At 33.3% G+C, this 23,850-nt stretch overlaps 1 protein-coding gene across 1 annotated transcript in view; it reads left to right on the top strand.

Moving 5' to 3' along the window:
- The first annotated feature begins 7,978 nt into the window (after positions 1-7,978).
- Positions 7,979-23,850, top strand: part of LOC125658659 (uncharacterized) — a 53,867-nt gene continuing 37,995 nt past the window's right edge. Inside the window, exons 1-6 of the mRNA XM_056150806.1 lie at positions 7,979-8,114; positions 9,203-9,427; positions 13,899-14,027; positions 17,135-17,343; positions 19,118-19,210; positions 20,154-20,271. Of these exons, the coding sequence (XP_056006781.1) occupies positions 7,979-8,114; positions 9,203-9,427; positions 13,899-14,027; positions 17,135-17,343; positions 19,118-19,210; positions 20,154-20,271 (910 nt within the window). The remainder of the gene's footprint in view (positions 8,115-9,202; positions 9,428-13,898; positions 14,028-17,134; positions 17,344-19,117; positions 19,211-20,153; positions 20,272-23,850) is intronic.

The following is a 23,850-nucleotide window of genomic DNA, read 5'->3' on the forward strand; positions in this document are numbered from 1 at the left end:
TTCCAAAAACTTGTGGAAGACTTGATCACCAAAGACTACGAAGATATTGTCATTGAGGAACCCCGGTATCCTTTTTAATATCAACTTAAGAGTAATTGTGCGTAGAATCAGGGTGGTGTACAACAAATTAATTTTTTGAATGACTAATCACTAGATATGAATTTTAATTTTCTATTTTTTCACTTTTATTGAAGAAGCAACTGTCTATGATGTCAAAAAGTTAAGTCTTTAATCTATCGTGAGGAATGGTCGTGTGAAGTGTTGAAAAGTTGAAAAGTGTTGTTGATTTGAGAAAAGTTTTGTGTTTTCAAATTTACTCAAATTTCTTTAGAATGTTTTAAAATCCACATTTGATTTGCACCACTTCTGGTATATATTGTGGCATAGTACGTTTGACGTTTCTCCTTCACAGCTATTGATATTATCGTGAGGAGCAATGATAGGTGCTTGGTAGAACATTCACTTGATCCAGCAATGTATCTATGTTAGTAAGGGTTTCTGTGAAGTTCAGGAATCCAGTATCGATACGGTAACTCATATTCATTCGTCCCATTGACTGGGATATTCTAAAAATGTGTTTAAAACAGAAGCATTATTTTGAAGAAAAAAAATTCATCTGTTGTAAGGGCAGTTGGAGTATAAGTAGAATTACCAAATGTGAAATGAATGTCAAGTTCATTTAAAATAGTTGTAATAACGAGCCTTACGAACAGAACAATAACTGTAATAATGAGCCCTACAAACAAAGACAATAACTGTAATAATGAGCCCTACAAAGACAATAACTGTAATAATGAGCCCTACAAACAAAATCTGTAATAATGAGCCCTACAAACAAAGACAATAACTGTAATAATGAGCCCTACAAACAATAACTGTAATAATGAGCCCTACAAACAAAGACAATAACTGTAATAATGAGCCCTACAAACAAAAACAATAACTGTAATAATGAGCCCTACAAACAAAGACAATAACTGTAATAATGAGTCCTACAAACAATAACTGTAATAATGAGCCCTACAAACAAAAACAATAACTGTAATAATGAGCCCTACAAACAAAGACAATAACTGTAATAATGAGCCCTACAAACAAAAACTGTAATAATGAGCCCTACAAACAATAACTGTAATAATGAGCCCTACAAACAAAAACCAATAACTGTAATAATGAGCCCTACAAACAATAACTGTAATAATGAGCCCTACAAACAATAACTGTAATAATGAGCCCTACAAACAATAACTGTAATAATGAGCCCTACAAACAAAGACAATAACTGTAATAATGAGTCCTACAAACAATACCTGTAATAATGAGCCCTACAAACAATAACTGTAATAATGAGCCCTACAAACAATAACTGTAATAATGAGCCCTACAAACAAAAACAATAACTGTAATAATGAGCCCTACAAACAAAGACAATAACTGTAATAATGAGCCCTACAAACAAAAACAATAACTGTAATAATGAGCCCTACAAACAATAACTGTAATAATGAGCCCTACAAACAAAGACAATAACTGTAATAATGAGTCCTACAGACAAAAACCAATAACTGTAATAATGAGCCCTACAAACAATAACTGTAATAATGAGCCTTACAAACAAAGACAATAACTGTAATAATGAGCCCTACAAACAAAGACAATAACTGTAATAATGAGCCCTACAAACAATAACTGTAATAATGAGCCTTACAAACAATAACTGTAATAATGAGCCCTACAAACAAAGACAATAACTGTAATAATGAGTCCTACAAACAATACCTGTAATAATGAGCCCTACAAACAATAACTGTAATAATGAGCCCTACAAACAATAACTGTAATAATGAGCCCTACAAACAAAAACAATAACTGTAATAATGAGCCCTACAAACAAAAACAATAACTGTAATAATGAGCCCTACAAACAAAAACAATAACTGTAATAATGAGCCCTACAAACAAAAACTGTAATAATGAGCCCTACAAACAATAACTGTAATACTGAGCCCTACAAACAATAACTGTAATAATGAGCCCTACAAACAAAAACCAATAACTGTAATAATGAGCCCTACAAACAATAACTGTAATAATGAGCCTTACAAACAATAACTGTAATAATGAGCCCTACAAACAATAACTGTAATAATGAGCCCTACAAACAATAACTGTAATAATGAGCCCTACAAACAAAAACCAATAACTGTAATAATGAGCCTTACAAACAAAGACAATAACTGTAATAATGTGCCTTACAAACAAAGACAATGTTTCAAGCTTTGTCAGCTGGAACCAAAACGTATTCCTCGTGTAAATTATCTAATTCCTTGATCACTTCTGGTTTGCTAAACACAGAAGGATAGATGGTACGTACTTTTGTTTTGATGTGTCTAATACGGGATTTTAATATTCCTCTTTAGCCCATCGTCTGACATAATCTTGGACAGAATTCATAATAAAGATGAAATTATGCCACCAATGTAAAACCCTGGGTTCTCTGAATTTAGGACATTTTAAGATAAGTGATTTCATGCCCTCATTTAAAACTATATCGACATCAAACTTCAACCAGAAAAATAAATATTTGGGTTTGAAATATATAAGTCATTGAGACCATATCTGTTTCATGTCTTCAACCTGATTAGACGTTATGTACTGAATATTTTTGAATGTGTATCTTATGGCTCTTCCGAGATACCCATACTACCCTTACTGTTTTTACGCTTCCTATTTTGCTTACACAATATTAAAATCGATAACTAATTATCATAAAAGTTGATAAATGCTGCAAACAACTTTATAACGACTGAAGATTATTTGTCATTCAATAGAAAAACTGCATTCCGAGATCGATAAATGTAAATCTTTTCTCAGTCGTAATAAAATAGAAATCAAGTTCTTGCTTTCGTGGATGACGCAGGATAACCCCCTATTGTTTGAAATATAGAAGACCTGGGCTAACACCCGATCGAACTTTATATATTTAAATATTGTTTGAAATATAGAAGGCCTCGGCTAACACCCGATCGACTTTTATATATTTCAAAACAACATTTTTCGACCTGCCACATACACAAAAACGCGTACTCTATTTCTTAAATACTCCACATGTCAATTTATATACACTGATTTTGATTACGGATAACTCCGTTTACCTGATCAGGATATTGGGCTCACGGCGGGTTTGACCGGTCGACAGGGGTTGTTTACTCCTCCTAGGCACCTAATCCCACCTCTGGTATATCCAGGGGTCCGTGTTTTCCCAACTCTCTAATTTGCTTATTGCTAATTGCTTATAGGAGTTATGGGATTGATTCACTTTTCATATATACTGGTACAGTGAAACTTCTCCAAACCGGCCGGCTCTCGGACTGATAAAAACGGCCAGTTTATAGGGATGGCCGGTTTACCGAGAATTTAGCATTTAGAGACATTTTGTCTCAATATTATCAAAGTAGGTACTGTTCAAATTGATGTGATATTATGTCTTATCACATCAATTTCATAAATACATAAAAATAACATTGCATGGCGGTGTACAAATTCAAGCAAGCAACGGAAAATGACTTAAACAAGGTTTTCTCGCAACTTAAGTGCAAGACATAAATATTTCCCTAAATTACAAAGTTCGTGTACATTATGAACACTTAAAATAATTGTACAAATTTGAAAACAGATGGTTTTTGCCAATAATACTTTTTCATATATTTATGTCGAAATTCCTCGTAATGAGGGCAAATTAATATAAAGTGGTCCTCTATGTCATTTTTACAAAATTTACATACTCTATTTTCTCTAAGTATATTGTTATGGCGGTCTGTTTCAATTTCAAGATTATGAGTCTTTTATACATATTAGGTATAGGTTTACAAAGGTAATACTGTAACGAAAAGTGATCAATAACATGTTTGTAATTCAATCCAGGCTTTAAAAAACATCTATCCAAAAAAATGGTTAGGATTTTTTTTTCTCTCATTTAATTTACATATTCTAAGTAAGTCTTTCCACAGGTACGTATTTTTGCTAGATCAAACACGTAGGGGAAAATATTTAATCCAAATAATTATATTGAAAGTTGTATCATTCAAAAAATCTTTAAAGAACTCGGAAAAGCTTTTAAGATTTGGAGAGGTTGGAAATTTTGTTGGTCGTTTCATTTCAAACCACCACGGTACATATAGAGGTATATAGGTATTCTCAACCTCATTGCAAAATAAAGACATTAAAGACCTTTATGAAACTGTCAAAGATTGGGAGATTGAAACACTAAATAATCTATGCCTGAAAATACTTTATTATACAGTGCATACAAAGAACAAGTCAAATGTAAAAAGTTGGTTTACAAATGTAACCTATACTATTTATCTAACAAATTAGGTATATCATGATAAATCAATGAAAATATCTTTCAAAAGATATTTGAAAAAAAAATACGAGTGAGAATTTTTTTGAATATTGGTTTAAGACAAGAGAGGAGATAGTCTAAAAATATAGCGCAATCTCAAACTAATTGCAACAAAGGTGTTTTTGTTTTCAAACGGTGAGTCAAGGGATGCTCTAGCGTATATATAAAAAAAAAATGAAAGCACAAAACAAAGGGGAAACGTGTATTTTGGGACAAAACTGTACATTTTGATAAAAAAAAATCACCGAAAACTGGGAATTATCATTTATCTTAACACATGACAGAAATAAATGAAACACGATTGCTATAGTTATCGGGAACGGTGTTAACATTCACAAACTACTTTATTCATACCAAATTTCAAATGAATGAATGTTTTTTATGAGGTGCAATGCCTTATTTTAGACGAAATATCGATGAAAATGAGAAGAGATAATATGAAACTCGTAAACATTGATTCTGAGACAAAATGAGATACTATTTATATGAGACAGTTAAAGAAGTGATAATTAATTTTAAAAAAAAATTATTTAACAGTTTGAGAATTTAAGATTATGAGTGTCTATCAGTGGCGGATTTAAGGGGGCGCAACCGGCGCCCCCCCCCCCTAAAATTTTCAAAATTAAGGTAAATCGTAGCCTTTTGTTTAGAAAAATGTAAACGATAAAAGAAGCAATAATTTCTTCCACTCTCGGAGAAATAAATGACAAAGTGTTTTGATTTTTATCAATTTCTTTTATTACCATAAACCCTTAAAATTTGCTTCATTTTATTAATTTCACTTTATCATAAATGTCAGAAAATGGTAAAAATAACTACTTAGGAGACATATTTCAAGCCCTATAAAATCTGTAAAATCCAGGAGCTCAAGGCCGCCCCCGGACCCCCTGCCTCATAAACTTGCCCCCCCCCCCCTTCCCCGCTTAACCGCAATTCCTGGATCCGCCCCCGTGTACATGATCCCGTAACCGAGTTTGTTCTGTTCGTTTGTTTGTCAGTCCGCAAAATGTTTAACTTTGGCTATACATTTGAATGGTAAATGACAGATTTTCATATTTATATTCTTTGTGACAAAACCTTTAGATGGTACCAAACATTTTGACCTTGGTGATTGACCTTGGAAAAACTTGCTTAGAGTGTTGGGATTTGCTTACCAGTTAGAAAATTCACGCTACATGTTTAGTGATAAAATTGAATCGGATGCATGCAAATTAGGCGGGACTAGGGTATTGTATTTGACCATTCCTCATTTTTCTCTCTGCATATCTATAAGTTTCTTTGAGAAATCTACCGTTCGGATAGAAAAGCCATTAACGCTAGTCGTTTCCTATCAGAAAATTTGCACAAAATATACAGTTCTTGTCGAAGTAAAAAGTAGGTGTTGTTGAGCGAAGATCGCGACTTGATTCATGATTAAGACTTGTAGATTCAGACACCAAACTTTCATTTTTTAATCATTATTATTGTGTTTGGATTAGTGTAGTCATGGCGACATTTTTGATGCACTCTATTGCCACGCATTGTTACAGTAAGTCAGTAATTATACTGACATACATCATTTCTTATAAATGCGAATTCAAAACACCCGATCCATCGGACCTATATAAATGTATAAACTGGGTAATTTGCCGAGGGAAATTCGTTAATAAAAAAAAATAATAATACAACCTACATACATGTACACAATGTGGGGTTACAACCAGTAGTAAAAAAACAAGTTCTGAAATTTAAGTATGCAGTACAAGGTAGTAAAACGTGACTCTCATCTTCTACACAATCTATAAAAAGTGATTGATTGAATATTGTTTAATGTCCCTCTCGAGAATTTTTCTCTCATATGGAGACGTCACTATTGCCGGTGAAAAGGGCTGCAAAATTTAGGCCTATATACTCTGCACTTATGGCCTTTGAGCAGGGAGGGATCTTTATCGTGCCACACGTGCTGTGGCACGGGGTCTCGATTTTTTCGGTCTCATTCCCCCATGGGAACACAATCTAAAGAACACAGAGTACATATTTTGTCTTCTAATTTTCTCCTTTGTATCGCCATGTAGTGCAAGTAAAGGAATGAATCTGTGATAATAACGAAGTGCGCGATTCTGAACCATCTCCATGGTGACCTAGTTTCAAAGACCCCATCAAGTGTTGTAGCACTACCTGAAAATTAAAAAGTCAATGCAATTCACTTGTGAGGGACAAATGCCTAATGCTTGGAAAACATTTGATTTTACTAAATCAGCTGGAAATAATTCTCATGTATGTCAAATTAGAAGCTAAGTTCAAGGCCGCTCATGCCATGGCCGCATCAAACGTCAAATTTTCAGGTACGATACCCCGCGTATGCCATTATTGTTACATGTAAAATGCAGAATACTCTTGATTAATTTCTAAATTAACTGCTCGGTCGATTTTTGATATGTTGTCAAAATATACACACTTAATTGATTATAACAAAATTTGTTTTTGTTGCAATTTGTTTGAGGTTTATTTTTATAACGACTGGTCTAAAAGAAGCATCGCAAGATTTAAGAGCTCTTAGCTCATGTTTATTGTTTACCTGTATATAGTTCCGACTTTAAATAAAAATTACTTACTTACTTACTTACATCACTGGCAAATTGACCACATATTTCGATCTCAAACAAAACTTCAATATTGAAAAGTATTTATTTTTGAGAAATTATGAACAAAGAAAGATAATAAGCAAATTTAGAATAAGTGCTCACAATCTCAGAATTGAGAGTGGGAGGTATGAAAAAATAACTAAAACTGAAGGTTAAAAGGTTATACTTAAGAGAAACAAAAGAATTTGCAATATGTGTGACACGAATTGTGTGGAAGATGAGATACACTCATTTATTGATTGTCCTTTATATACAAGTGGGGTGGGGGGGGGGGGGGGGGGGGGGGCAGACCTTTTTTCATCATATTTCTAAATATAATACAAACTTTTTAAATTTGTCAAGTAAAGAAAAATTGCTGTGGCTTAAGTCAAACGAAGATATAACATGTTGTTAACCAAGCTGGGTTAATTTTTAATCAGCATTTTTGAAATGAGAAACAATAATATACATTGTAAGAGGCAAAAAATGTACAAGTTTCTATAAAATAATGTATACCATATATTCTACAATGAGACAAGATGTTCCAGGTATAACTCAGATGCTTATTCTACAAATGTTCATTATATATCATAGATTCTAAAAATTAATTTCATATATAATACAATATTGTTATACATTCAATGTATTCCTGAACAGCTTAATTTGCTGTACACTCTTTTTTCTGTATTTGGTCTTTTGATTGTCACTTTTCTCCCCTTCTTTTCTTAAGCTTGTATGCCCGACAGGGATTTGTAAATAAAATAAAATATTCACCTTTATGTGCTAAAAAGAATGAGTACTATTGTGACGTCATAGAATTGCGTACGCAAAATCAATGGAAAACAATAGCGTGACGTCATAATATATACTTTGGTTGCGAAGTGCCAACGACGTTGCATTCTCCAAAGACCAATTCATCATTATACTAGATCTATAGAGTGTTCGCTGTTTTATAAACTTCTAAATAAGCATGGAGATAAAAGAGAAGACGGTGTGGGTCCAATTTAGGACTCACTACATTACCAACAGAGAAGATCTCGTTTTGTGTATCGCTGGTTCCCTCCCAGAGTTAGGGCAGTGGAACGTGAGACGAGCCGTAATAGCAGGTAAATTACCATATTGATCAAAATTACCAGTAAGCTAACTTATAATGATTAATTTTTCTACTCTCTTCCTCAAAGACAATCTAAAATACAGATAATCATGTGCACTGATATCATTAACGATTTGTAACACACAGCTAATCACTGATGTCATTAACGATTTGTAACACACAGCTAATCACTGATGTCATTAACGATTTGTAGCACACAGAGAATCACTGATATCATTAACGATTTGTAACACACAGCTAATCACTGATATCATTAACGATTTATAACACACCGCTAATCACTGATATCATTAATGATTTGTAATACACAGTTAATCACTGACATCATTAACGATTTGTAACACACAGCTAATCACTGATATCATTAACGATTTGTAACACACAGATAATCACTGATATCATTAACGATTTGTAACATACCGCTAATCACTGATATCATTAACGATTTATAACATACAGCTAATCACTGATATCATTAACGATTTGTAACACACAGCTAATCACTGATATCATTAACGATTTGTAACACACAGATAATCACTGATATCATTAACGATTTGTAACATACCGCTAATCACTGATATCATTAACGATTTATAACATACAGCTAATCACTGATATCATTAACGATTTGTAACACACCGCTAATCACTGATATCATTAACGATTTACAACATACAGCTAATCACTGATATCATTAACGATTTGTAACACACCGCTAATCACTGATATCATTAACGATTTACAACATACAGCTAATCACTGATATCATTAACGATTTATAACATACAGCTAATCATGAATGTACACTATATATTACGAAATGCTGAACCGAATTTAATCAGTTTATGTACTTCTTTAATATTTCTTCAACTTCAATCATATACATACTGTGTACATTACTGATTGTGAAATCAAAATACTGTTTAACTTTCCTTAGCATGGTTTGTGAAGTAAAATGAAAGTGAAAATTGTGTTGATTCTAGTGAAACAAAGGCAACTATTTATAATAATTTATACATTTCAAATTCCAGATAATAACACGCCTAATTTATTTCCAAATATTTTTTAACTTTACAGATGAAATTCCCAATCGTTCAGGGGAGTGGGTTGTCCTAATTGAACTTCCAGCAAACGTCACGTTTGACTGGAAGTGGGTGGTACTTACCCAGGAGAACGCCACGATGACCGCATTCCGATGGGAAGAAAGACCCAATAGAAGCACTGAGGTGCAGGGACAGGGTCTTCGATGTTACGCCGCGTGGAATTACGACGCGGCGTATGAGACTATCTCTAAATTTCCAGGTATGTAAGTTTCACGTAGATGTATATCCTGTTGTATTATCTAATTCTTATTGTACTGTACATGTATTTTGTGATCGGTCAGATAAAAACAAGAATATAATTTATTTTGTGTAATCTGGTTTGGTCAGGGAGCACTAAGTCCCCTTTGACAACTAGCACTCAGAACTAACCTTCTGCAAAACAGAAAATCCACGTGTGTAGTTCTGTTTGACAAACAGGTTTTCTTGATGTTAAACAAGACGTATCTAAACTGCCTGTACGGAAATCACTGTGGTAAAAATTCAACACATTCGGGTGTGACCGGTCGACAGGGGATGCTTACTACTCCTCATCACCCGATCCCACCTCTGGTACATGTATATCCCGACGTTTGTGTGGGGGAGTCGGCGTATACACAAACGTCGGGATGAACCAGACTAACCTCTGGTATATCCAGGGGTTTGTGTTTGACCTACTAGATCACCCCGTTTGTGTATACACATACATTGGGATGATCCAGACTATCATAACATATGATTAAACAGTTGCGGATTCAGATGTAGTCTCGGTGGATGCAACCCTGTTTTTCAACAAAATTTTGGCCAGTTTGGGATCTTCACCCCTTTCCCCATTTTGGGGAGCGGAAAAGATACAAACCTGGATAGCATCCCCCTTTTTTAAATTGATAAATTTATATGAATATACATATATAATACATATACTGTATATATCACATTTTACCCCTTTATCCAGTGGATATCACTCATACGATAAATTATTCGTATCCCAAAGGTGTTCCTACCCCGCGTGACGTAATGTGTATAGGAACTGGATCAGGATGACAGAATTTCCCCCCAAAATTGTAAAAATTAATAGAAGTGTTGCAGGTGTTAAATTTTTCAAAATTTGAAAACAATAAATTTATATGTGAAGTAATTATTTACGATCTAAGGAACAGATCTACCATTTTCATTATCTAGCCTACTTATCGTCTCGAATAAGTGAAACAGCCTGCAGCTCGGTGTTGCATACACCCCCTGAACATGAATTTTATCGATCGTAAAATAGTCCTAGTTATCAATGAAACAAAATTACATTGAAAGGATTTTGGGTGACATGAACCGAAATAGTTTTTCTTAAATCTCAAAATGAAAACTGTTTTATTGAAACAACCCCCCCCCCCCCCTTCTTGCCATAACTGATCATGTCTCACAGTTAATGTGAAAATCTTTCTGAGTGTTAGAAAACTCAATAGTTCACATTAGGAAGTGAACACACTAAGATTTTTTTCCACATATTTACCCCTTTATCTAGTAGATATCAACTTTCCAACGCCATGCACCAAATGAACCCGGGATACACAACATTCAACTGCACACAAAACGATTCCATCACTTTTTAAAAATACAAATGTAAGAAACACAAGCACATCTAACAATAAAAGTTCCACGACCCTCCACGTCACAGGGAAAAAAAATGTCTGAATGATGATATACATGGTGGAAATTCATCTAAAAGAAAGACACAGATTCGGATGACCGATATATTCATAAATTATCACAAATTTTCAAAGTAAAACGTTCTAAAATGTAAATATTTTTATCATTTATACATGTATATCCCAACGAACTATTTGTAGTGGCGTAATGTTAACGTTACGGAAGTAGTTCGGATTGAGGTAAACACAACAGATTATAGACAGGTCTGTTGGGGTAGAATATGTGAGAAAAAGAATATCCCATGGTTTGTGGTTGGATGATTATTATCCAACTTGCCAAGGCTCGGAGATAGAAACACACAACTTGGATCATAATCGGTACTGACTAAAACCCGGTCTCGGTCCCGGTCTTCGGTCTCGGTCCCGTGACTAAAACCCGGTCTTCGGTCCCGGTCCCAGATTTTTTATTCGATAAAAACAGAATACATCAGAATATTTTAGCCCCCATTTCTCGTTAATTTAGATATGACATATCATGCCTGCATTCAGATAGTTGATTGATAATATTATTGTCGTCTTTCGTAAAATGATATGTGAAAACAGTACTAAAAGCTGGTCCCGGTCTCGATGTTTTTTATTTTTCGAAATATCCGCTTTAATCTACTTTTTTATGAGAAAAAGATAAGAGTTATATTCAATGACATTCCTTTGTATGCACATGTATGTTTCTGATTTATTGTATGTTTGTGTTTTATTCCAATTTTCCTTTTTAATGTCAAAATCGAACTCAACTACGTGATTTTTTTTCCTCGCAAATGAACGCGTTGCAATACATTTTCATAAAAAGATAAGGATGTAGAAGAGAAATGATATATAAGTACTTATCCTAGTGTATTTGTTTGTAATTTACTGTTGGATGTAGTATTTACAAAATTAAGTCTTTTTTATATTTCATTTAGGTCAAACACCTGACCACGCGATTGATAAAATTTTCAAATTCAATGTTGGTGTATTACGAACCGGGTCTCTGTATAAGTACATGTATTCTCTCTCTCTCTCTCTCTCTCTCTCTCTCTCTCTCTCTCTCTCTCTCTCTCTCTCTCATTTACGAGTGTATCGTGAGAATCGCATTAATTTGTTAAATTATGATTTTATATTAGTTGTTTTAATCAGGGAAGAAAAGCCTCTATGTAAATATCAGAATAATACGTGCAAGATATGAGTCCAGAATGTACGATGTATGAAGTACTTTAAAAAATTATGTTCATTAGTGAAATGGAAAAAAAACAAAACAAATATTGTCCTTAAATTTTATTATGATTATTGAAACGTGATGAATAATTGTTGTTGATAGCGAAACAAAATTAATGTGCACTCTAGTCAACAACCCCTCCCCCGCCCCTTTCCAGAAATATTCTGAATACAAGAATGATGCTTTTGAAAAGCAAATGTTATACCCCCGTAATCGGATATTCGGGGCGCATTTATATAGTTTTTGGTCCATCCGTCTGTTTGTCAGCAAAATTTGAACCTTCGGCATAACTTTTGAATGCATGTTGATAGGGTTCTCATATTTCACATGTGTACTCCTTGTGACAAGACCTTTCTTTACCTGCAATTCTTCACCTTTCAAATTTGACCTACTTTTGAAAATCTTTAGCTTTAGCCATAACTCTTGAATGGTTAGTAAAAATACACGAGGGTATAAAATGCTTCACACAGGCATACTTTTCATGAAGCGCTAACAGTAGGCCTATTTGTATTTTCAAAACTGAAATGTCTTGCATATTTATAAATGTAGATTTCATTGTTTGTAAATTTATCAGTTTATGTCAAATTTATGCACTTTGAAATATAAGATATTTTGAAAATAGGAAACCAACAGTTTTTGTGCAGCATAATTAATACATAATTATATGTTTGCACATATACGTATATAACTATTCACAATAAATATAGTTACCACATAATATTACAGTAAAACATACCATAGATTATTTGAAGATCATCTAAAGTCAGAGGGTATCTTCTGTATAAGTATACAGAATCTGAGAAATTTTGGTGAGCATGTGCTCTATGTATGACACACTTTTATAGATACTATAAATATATTAGGTGGACTTTTTTAACAGCATTGTATCTAAAAGAACCACAACTGAAAAAAAAAAGAAAACTAAGTATGAAATAAGAAAGGAAGAAATATTTTATAGTTATTATTTATTGGTTATATAAAACTATACCCATATAAAGAGATCGGGTTCGGAATACCAAACATGAATCTTTGAAAACTGATTTTGACAGGAATAGAAGAAATAAAATAAATGAACAAATAAACTAACTGTAAATTACAAACAAATACACCAGGATAAGTACATATATATTGTTTTCCTTCTATATCCTTATCTTCTAATAAAATGGTAGTGTAACGCGATCATTTGGGACAAAATGTCACGTACATGTACATGTAGTTGAGTTCGATTCTGACATAAATACATGTATAAAGAATATTGGAATAAAAAACCTATACACACAATAAATCAGAATTATATGTATACAAAGGGATGCCATTGAGTATCACGTCCCTATCATTTTTATGAAAAGGTAGATTAAAGCGGCTATTGAGGAAAAATGTCGAGACCGGGACCGGCTTTTAGCACTGTTTTTATTTCTCGGTCCCACCGGTCCCGGAGTTTTCACATATTATTTTACAAAAGAAGAAAATAATATGATCAATTTACTATCAGAATGCAGGCATGAGATGTCATACCTAAGTTATTGAGAAATGGGGCTCAAATGTCCTGATATATTCTGTTTTTATCGAATAAAAGTATCTGGGACCGGGACCGAGACCGGGTTTTAGTCACGGGACCGAGACCGAAGACCGGGACCGAGACCGGGTTTTAGTCACGGGACCGAGACCGAGACCGGGACCGAGACCGGGTTTTAGTCAGTACCATAATAATCATATTCAACCACAAACCGCGGACGATCCGACAGATATCCATTTTGTAATTAGTTTTGACTTTCTTTAAGTTTTGAACACCTCTTTTTCAGTTGATGAATGGAAATGGGTAGATGAGGATGTTCAGGATGAAGAAGAACAATCTCCTGAAAGTGAACATGTTCCCCCGAGGCGTGAAAATATTGGATACCTTACTAGTGTCGTGGCATCGTCATATCAGGGTATCCAACATCAAGTAGTAGCCTTTTATCAATCGATAAGGGGGATCTTTAGAAGAGCGTGAACAGAAGAAGACATCTGCTACAGTCAGATCATTTTTGCATGAATTCGATGATTTATTATTTTTTAATGATTTGTGTAAGAGTTGTAAACTTTTCAAGTCGATCTAGTAGACTAACAAACTGCATTTCTATCTCGTTTTATGTTTTCATTAAACAGCGTTGCAACCTATATTAAAAGTTGTGTTTTATTCCACACACAAATGACCCCACCCTTTGTCAGAGAAATCGGGGACTTAATTAACACTGTATAACGGCTCAACATCAGAAAAAGTCAGCTCGTTATCGGTACTTCCTGTCAGATACTTCACCCTGAGTGAATGAATACTAGGAGTGATGGGTATAACACACCCCTACCCGTCATCACTACCCGGAATGGTGTTCTCTTTGCTTGGCAATACCCCCCCCCCCCCCCCTCCTCCTTCGTTGCTTTGTTACGAGAGATCAGATTATAATCTGGTTTCATGCACTGCTAGGAGATTTGGTTCCGCAGGTCGTGAGTTCAACCCTGGTTAGGGGCGGAAATGGGTATCCAAATAAAGTGAAATTTTCTGTGCTTTATCGAAAGCAAGTTTTATTAGACTTGCCTAAATGGTCGAGCGGTCTAGCGCGCTGGTTACATGCTGCTAGATTTGGTTCCGCAAGTCGTGAGTTCAAACCCGGTTAGGGGCGGAAATGGGTATCCAAATAAAGTGAAATTTTCTGTATTTTATATTAAATATTTCTTCACTTAGGACAGTTATGTTCATTTAAAAGCTCATTGCTATTTCTGTGCTATATATATACTTACGCACTGGATCTTACTAGGCGGTGGGTGCCGTACGTCGCTGGTTCGACCCCGGGCTGGGGCGAAAATTTTCAGTACCTAGTTGTGATTATTTAGTGCTTTATATATTAATTAATTGATTATCACATGTATCGTTTAGATCCTAGGGGTAAACGTAAGGTTGGGTGTTATAATTGTTTGTTTGTGCTTTATTTTAAATATTCTATACAATTGCATCGAGAGATCCACTCTCGTTATAAAATATCTTAAACACTGAATGACACAGCGACTGTGTGAGATTGCATCAGTGTGTATAAGTAGCGCTTTAGGAGCATGACAAAACTTCCTTTTTAGGGAAGTCGTTGTGGCCGAGTGGACTTAAGCGCTGGTTTGACAATCTTGCTAGGCGGTGGGTGCCGTACGTCGCTGGTTCGACCCCGGGCTGGGGCGAAAATTTTCAGTACCTAGTTGTATATATATATATATATATATATATATATATACAATGTAGATATATTGACAGCGAATTTTGTCCCGATGGTGAAAGTTCCCTATCCCACAATAGTAACTAATGATGGATTATTTTTCTTACATTTTATCCAGAATTTACTGCAGTAATTCAGGAGATTTGAAAAAAATCTAAATCACCAAAATCCTCATTTGAACATTTTAGACAGTAGAAAGATGATAACTGGAAATAGTTTTCACTTCACGTGTAAACTAAATAATCAAATGCTGTCCCCCAGAAAGCTATATCAAATCAAAATTTGGAGAAAATAATAAAAAAGAAAATATTTTATTTCACCGTTAAAAATACCTGATGCCATGATTAATGACTTTGTAGACAGAAATATATCACATGGGTAATGTAGGGCTCAAACTGGCGATGGAATGAGAAAGTTGTTCCCCATGGTTCAGATAACTATATCACACAAGTGTATAGATATCAGATGATCTAAACGCTCGGTGTACAGGGAAATTTTCGCCTCGTGTTACATGTAATTTCACCCAGACCTGTGCATTGGGGAATGATTTCGTCCAGCTCTGAATCAGTCCAAAGTCGCTTTTTATGCATTAAAATACTGAATGAAATCATATTTTCCAGTTCTAAATTCGCCAATTTCTGATAAAAACGAATTGGACCAAAATAGGAGGGCAAAATTTACCGTGTATACAGCAATACCAAAAATTGTTACAAGTAATTTATATCACAGTGTCGTTATCGCAGAGTGTATTACTGTATTGACGTAAAATCAAGAAATGATATGGATGTTCAGTGTACATTTATACTTGTCGATAAAAACCGCGTTCATATATTTGCCAATCTTTAGTTTTCATCATTTATTTTTTTAGAGACATTGAGAACAAAATGTGGATACAATAACCAATATCTTAATTTAGATTTGAACTCATTGTAAAGTTTAAGAAAGTAGAATACCAAAAACATTAATTAGAGAGAATGAAAACAAATAGTTTGCAATGTAGAAATATTGCGCTATCATTTACATACACAAGATATTTTCCAAAATATACGTATTGATAAATTGGTCAAACTAATCTAAAACGGTATCAATAAAGCGTACATGCTCTATCACATCAAAAGACAACGGTTTGGCTGTCGATGGGTGCCGGCAATGGTGACGTTTCCATATCAGTGATAAATTCTCGAGCGGGGCGTTAAACAATATACATTGTACAACCAACCATCGTCAATGGGTGATACATGATTGAGTGATTTTTGGAAATACAAAAAGTGATACGAGTGATCTATTGCCATAACCACAAGTAGTCGGGTTCATATTGCTGCAAATTCAATACGTTTGTTCTGATTGAAAGATAAGGCTTTATATAGACAGCACTTCAAGAATTCAGATCGAAAGAGGAAAAAGTTGCCTGATGATCTGGTTATCAGTCTTTGCCCTTTGCGTACCCCTGTCTTGGTCGCTGGACCTCTCGGAAGTGTTCCACGGCAATATCAACGATCCGGAGCATGTGGGTGTGTAACCAATTACATTTATGACTTCAATCGAGACATCTTTATCCTTTTTTTTTTTTTTATTCACTATGTGCTGTATCACAAAAACATAAGTCAAATTAGAACGAGGATTTTTTAGAAGTTATACATTAAATTCTTTTTATTTGATCAATCCAAATCGTATACTTTATCTTCTTTTAAAGTGTGTAAAGTAAAAAAAAAAATAAAAAGAAGTAGTTCTAAGATAAACTGTTAACGGATATTCAGGATTTATTGGATTTTAATACTTGATATTGACATGTTTATTTTGCGCAGAGTTTTCAAAAATTTCATGTACACCGTCAATCCATGCAACGAAATATGGCATGCCCCAGCACTTAAAGTGCGGGCTGAATTACAAGGGGAAGGAAATAAAAGTCAGTCTGAACCGAAATAACCCCGACAGGTATCACGTGCCGGTGTACTCACTCACAGACGACAAACTGGAAGAACATGCCAGAGATTACCTTGATACAAAGGTCAGTACTGACCTATCATTCCTTAACCGGGAAACACTATCACCGACGCTACATGAAAGGTTAATCTAGAACGGAAAAAGCGTATGTCAATTGTGGTCATTTGATTAAAGAGACACTACAGCTCATTTTCCACATTTTAATAAAGTGTTTTTAAAACCATGTATTGATAAAATGATAAATTTCATATCGATACTGACAATTTTGAACAATTGGGATGCATCAATTTACTCTCAACTGCGCTTTGAAGATCGTTCGGAATTCAAAGGTTTCTTCATGCTGACTCGGACTTTTGAATGCGTATTTACATCACGTGGTTTTGAATGACAGCAAAGGTGTTCTGTAGGAAATTATTTAAATTCCCCTTCAAGGGGGTCCACACTCACCTTTCAAGTATAAGATTATTCCCTGCTCCTTATAATAAGTAATTATAAATCATTATTTCAACAGAAACCTTCCATGTTCCCACTGACCGATGTTTTTACAACTAACACGTGTCGTGTTCAGATAAAAATAGCACTTACTTTTAAACGTGGTGTCTTCGCAGCTAGTCTCAATGGCAGATTTAGGGGGCCAGGATCCCCCTCCCTTTTTACCCCACAGATTGTGAATGAAAATCCAAATTTTGCACCAGAATGGCCGATTACTTTGGCTAATCTTTGACTTTCACACCCCTCTTCGGAAATCCTAGATCCGCCACTGAGTTACATGTGTTTCTCCGAGCTCTTTGTTTTCCAACGGTCAAACTGATACCAAGGTAAATTTTATTTCACGTATGAGTTTTATCTCATTCTAATTTTACCTCTTTTCTCACAGAATCTGTCAAAATTCTAGATCTATCAACTACACTTTCTCTCTCTGGACGACATGCTGCACTGTTTACTGTCTATGCGCATGCGTCTGAAGATTGAAAGGAGGAGACTCGATATTTTGTGTATAGGCCATCAAAAAGTATTAATTTTTACGTTAAAACGATAATTTTTAACTTTAGATAAGTGTTATTTTCGCAAAGTTCATACTTTCAACAATGCAACAAAAATTGAGAAAGCGCTGGGAAAATTGTCATTTCATGATTTTTGCGCAAAATGAGCTGTAGTGTCTCTTTAAGTTGAATCGGAATCTGGCTCAATAGGATACGTGTAAATGTCTTGGTGGAGGTGATTATTTCTTGGAAAGCAAAGAATAATATTGAGTACTTCAGATTAAAAAATATGAAAATACATTTAATTTCGAATTTTTGCGTTGTTTTTGAGTCCCACTCAAGAATTTTTCACTCTGATATGTTTATATATATATATATGTATATATAAATTGAACTACCGCAAAGTTTGACCCAGGCATATTGGAATGCATGGGCCGTGGTAATGAGGGTTCTTTACTGTGTCAACGTTTACCTTTACACAAAACCTTCGTTTTAAGGTCGTGTTCAAAAGAAACATGACTCACCTTTGCCGGGCACATGACGAAGGACTCTTCATGTATTTATTGTCTTGGGTTTGCTCTAGCTACGGGATCGAGAATCACATCTGGAACCTATGGCTGCAAATCGAGCGTTGTAACCACTAACGTAATGGGGCAGTAAGAAATATGAATAGTGTTTAGTATCACAAATATGATTTAAAAAGATATATGACATTTTAAATGACAGATTTTTAGCCCATACCATTACCTAATAAGATATCTGCTACATTAATACATGTACAATGTATATATTATCTGCCATATTGAAAAAAAATGATCCAACAATACTTGATGTGAGTGACATTATTATTAACAGACATCATCAGCAGATTTCTACCAGAGCCACGATGGTACAGCAACATTTAAAGTGGCAAAGATCGTCAGCGGATCTTCGGTTCACTTTACCCTGGTAAGTTCTTATTGTTAGGTCACCCGAGTCACTCAGGTAGGCTAATGCTATTGGTCTGCGTCCGTACTCGTGCGTCAACCGTCATCCGTTAGCATTGAACATTTCTAACTTCTTCTTGATAACTACCATTCCAATTCTTTTTAGATTTGGTATGAAGCATCTTTGGGGACAAGAGGAACATGAATTGTAGATTTTGGGACTCCTGCATCCCCGGGGCCTGAGGCAAACACTGTTAAAAATTTCCTAATTTTCAAAATTCTTGTCTGCCACCGCACATATAAAAGAAAAACTAAATTTATAATGGTCATGTAGAGCTGGAGGACCTCTAACGAAATTGTAAATTTCATTATCCCTAGGGTAGAGGTTTTGACTCCGGGGTGGGGCCAAACTTGCATATAGTGTTGATGTGTAAACATCAAATAACATGTTCTTTAATGTTATTGATAGTAAATTGACACAAAATGGATATCTAGAAGAAGCAGGTAGCCCTTTACTAAAATTGAAAATTTCATGAACCACGGGGTAGGAGTATCAGTGTGGGACCGAACTTCAATGGTTAAATGTCTTTAGGATCATTTGAAAGACTTATTCAATTTTATTGATACTGTATAAATAGGAAAAGCAGAAATTGTGGATTTTACAGCCCCAAGGTTCATATTCTAAGTCGGGTTCAAAATAGTCATATTGTGTTAACATAGCATATCATGTTTTGTGAAGAAATTCATCCGTATGGACGCTTTCAGAGGCCATTGGGATTTTAAAAGAAGCCGCTGAATATCAAATTATGCTTAGATTTTCAGAACAGGAAAAATATTACAGATTTCTTAGCCCTTGGTTCTAGTGATACCTGACCAATAAGGCCTGGGGGTCTCTCGTTATTGATATTTGCCAAAATGTGTACCTACAGAGCTATCAAACAAAGTAATCAAAGTATCTCTATTAGACAGGGTATATGTTTAGGGAAATGAGTCACGTGGTTGTTCATCCGATACCTGGCCAGATAGAGCATAGAATTGTGAAGACTCGGGGCTATAATAAAGATATGAAGTATGATATAGAAGGTAATGTTGTGTAGATAATAGTATATAGAAGGTAATGTTGTATAGATAAAGTATATAGAAGGTAATGTTGTATAGATAATAGTATATAGAAGGTAATGTTGTGTAGATAATAGTATGATATAGAAGGTAATGTTGTGTAGATGATAGTATGATATAGAAGGTAATGTTGTGTAGATAATAGTATATAGAAGGTAATGTTGTGTAGATAATAGTATATTATTGAAGGTAATGTTGTGTAGATGATAGTATGAGATAGAAGGTAATGTTGTGTAGATAATAGTATATTATTGAAGGTAATGTTGTATAGATAATAGTATGATATAGAAGGTAATGTTGTGTAGATAATATTATAATATTGAAGGTAATGTTGTGTAGATGATAGTATGATATAGAAGGTAATGTTGTGTAGATAATAGTATGATATTGAAGGTAATGTTGTGTAGATAATAGTATGATATAGAAGGTAATGTCGTGTAGATAATAGTATAATATTGAAGGTAATGTTGTGTAGATAATAGTATGATATAGAAGGTAATGTTGTATAGATAATAGTATGATATAGAAGGTAATGTTGTGTAGATAATAGTATATAGAAGGTAATGTTGTGTAGATGATAGTATGATATAGAAGATAATGTTGTGTAGATAATAGTATGATATAGAAGGTAATGTTGTGTAGATAATAGTATATAGAAGGTAATGTTGTGTAGATAATAGTATATTATAGAAGGTAATGTTGTATAGATAATAGTATGATATAGAAGGTAATGTTGTATAGATAATAGTATGATATAGAAGATAATGTTGTGTAGATAATAGTATGATATAGAAGGTAATGTTGTGTAGATAATAGTATATAGAAGGTAATGTTGTGTAGATAATAGTATAATATTGAAGGTAATGTTGTGTAGATAATAGTATGATATAGAAGGTAATGTTGTATAGATAATAGTATGATATTGAAGGTAATGTTGTGTAGATAATAGTATAATATAGAAGGTAATGTTGTGTAGAAAATAGTATATAGAAGGTAATGTTGTGTAGATGATAGTATATTATAGAAGGTAATGTTGTATAGATAATAGTATGATATAGAAGGTAATGTTGTATAGATAATAGTATGATATAGAAGGTAATGTTGTGTAGATAATAGTATATAGAAGGTAATGTTGTGTAGATGATAGTATGATATAGAAGGTAATGTTGTGTAGATAATAGTATGATATAGAAGGTAATGTTGTTTAGATAATAGTATGATATTGAAGGTAATGTTGTGTAGATAATAGTATATAGAAGGTAATGTTGTGTAGATAATAGTATATTATTGAAGGTAATGTTGTATAGATAATAGTATGATATAGAAGGTAATGTTGTATAGATAATAGTATGATATTGAAGGTAATGTTGTGTAGATAATAGTATGATATAGAAGGTAATGTTATGTAGATAATAGTATAATATAGAAGGTAATGTTGAGTAGATAATAGTATGATATAGAAGGTAATGTTGTGTAGATAATAGTATATAGAAGGTAATGTTGTGTAGATAATAGTATATTATTGAAGGTAATGTTGTATAGATAATAGTATGATATAGAAGGTAATGTTGTATAGATAATAGTATGATGTAGAAGGTAATGTTGTATAGATAATAGTATGATGTAGAAGGTAATGTTGTATAGATAATAGTATGATATAGAAGATAATGTTGTGTAGATAATAGTATATAGAAGGTAATGTTGTATAGATAATAGTATATAGATGGTAATGTTGTGTAGATAATAGTATATTATTGAAGGTAATGTTGTATAGATAATAGTATGATATAGAAGGTAATGTTGTATAGATAATAGTATGATATTGAAGGTAATGTTGTATAGATAATAGTATGATACAGAAGGTAATGTTGTGTAGATAATAGTATATAGAAGGTAATGTTGTATAGATAATAGTATATAGAAGGTAATGTTGTGTAGATAATAGTATGATATAGAAGGTAATGTTGTGTAGATAATAGTATATAGAAGGTAATGTTGTGTAGATAATAGTATGATATAGAAGGTAATGTTGTATAGATAATAGTATGATATAGAAGATAATGTTGAGTAGATAATAGTATGATATAGAAGGTAATGTTGTGTAGATTATAGTATGATATTGAAGGTAATGTTGTATAGATAATAGTATATTGAAGGTAATGTTGTGTAGATAATAATATGATATTGAAGGTAATGTTGTGTAGATAATAGTATGATATAGAAGGTAATGTTGTGTAGATAATAGTATGATATAGAAGGTAATGTTGTGTAGATTATAGTATGATATTGAAGGTAATGTTGTGTAGATAATAGTATGATATAGAAGGTAATGTTGTGTAGATAATAGTATATAGAAGGTAATGTTGTGTAGATAATAGTATATTGAAGGTAATGTTGTGTAGATAATAGTATAATATAGAAGGTAATGTTGTGTAGATAATAGTATGATATAGAAGGTAATGTTGTATAGATAATAGTATGATATAGAAGGTAATGTTGTGTAGATAATAGTATGATATTGAAGGTAATGTTGTGCAGATAATAGAATAATATAGAAGGTAATGTTGTGTAGATAATAGTATAATATAGAAGGTAATGTTGTGTAGATAATAGTATGATATAGAAGGTAATGTTGTATAGATAATAGTATGATATAGAAGGTAATGTTGTGTAGATAATAGTATATTATTGAAGGTAATGTTGTATAGATGATAGTATATAGAAGGTAATGTTGTATAGATAATAGTATGATATAGAAGGTAATGTTGTGTAGATAATAGTATGATATTGAAGGTAATGTTGTGCAGATAATAGTATGATATAGAAGGTAATGTTGTGTAGATAATGGTATGATATAGAAGGTAATATTGTATAGATAATAGTATATAGAAGGTAATGTTGTGTAGATAATAGTATATAGAAGGTAATGTTGTATAGATAATAGTATGATATAGAAGGTAATGTTGTATAGATAATAGTATATAGAAGGTAATGTTGTGTAGATGATAGTATGATATTGAAGGTAATGTTGTGTAGATAATAGTATGATATAGAAGGTAATGTTGTATAGATAATAGTATATAGAAGGTAATGTTGTATAGATAATAGTATGATATAGAATGTAAGATTGTGTAGATAATAGTATGATATAGAAGGTAATGTTGTGTAGATAATAGTATATAGAAGGTAATGTTGTGTAGATAATAGTATATAGAAGGTAATGTTGTGTAGATAATAGTATATAGAAGGTAATGTTGTGTAGATAATAGTATATAGAAGGTAATGTTGTGTAGATAATAGTATATAGAAGGTAATGTTGTGTAGATAATAGTATAATATTGAAGGTAATGTTGTGTAGATAATAGTATGATATTGAAGGTAATGTTGTGTAGATAATAGTATGATATAGAAGGTAATGTTGTGTAGATAATAGTATGATATTGAAGGTAATGTTGTGTAGATAATAGTATATAGAAGGTAATGTTGTATAGATAATAGTATGATATAGAAGGTAATGTTGTATAGATAATAGTATATAGAAGG

The sequence above is a fragment of the Ostrea edulis genome, chromosome 9, assembly GCF_947568905.1.
Source record: "Ostrea edulis chromosome 9, xbOstEdul1.1, whole genome shotgun sequence".
Classification (NCBI taxonomy): domain Eukaryota; kingdom Metazoa; phylum Mollusca; class Bivalvia; order Ostreida; family Ostreidae; genus Ostrea; species Ostrea edulis.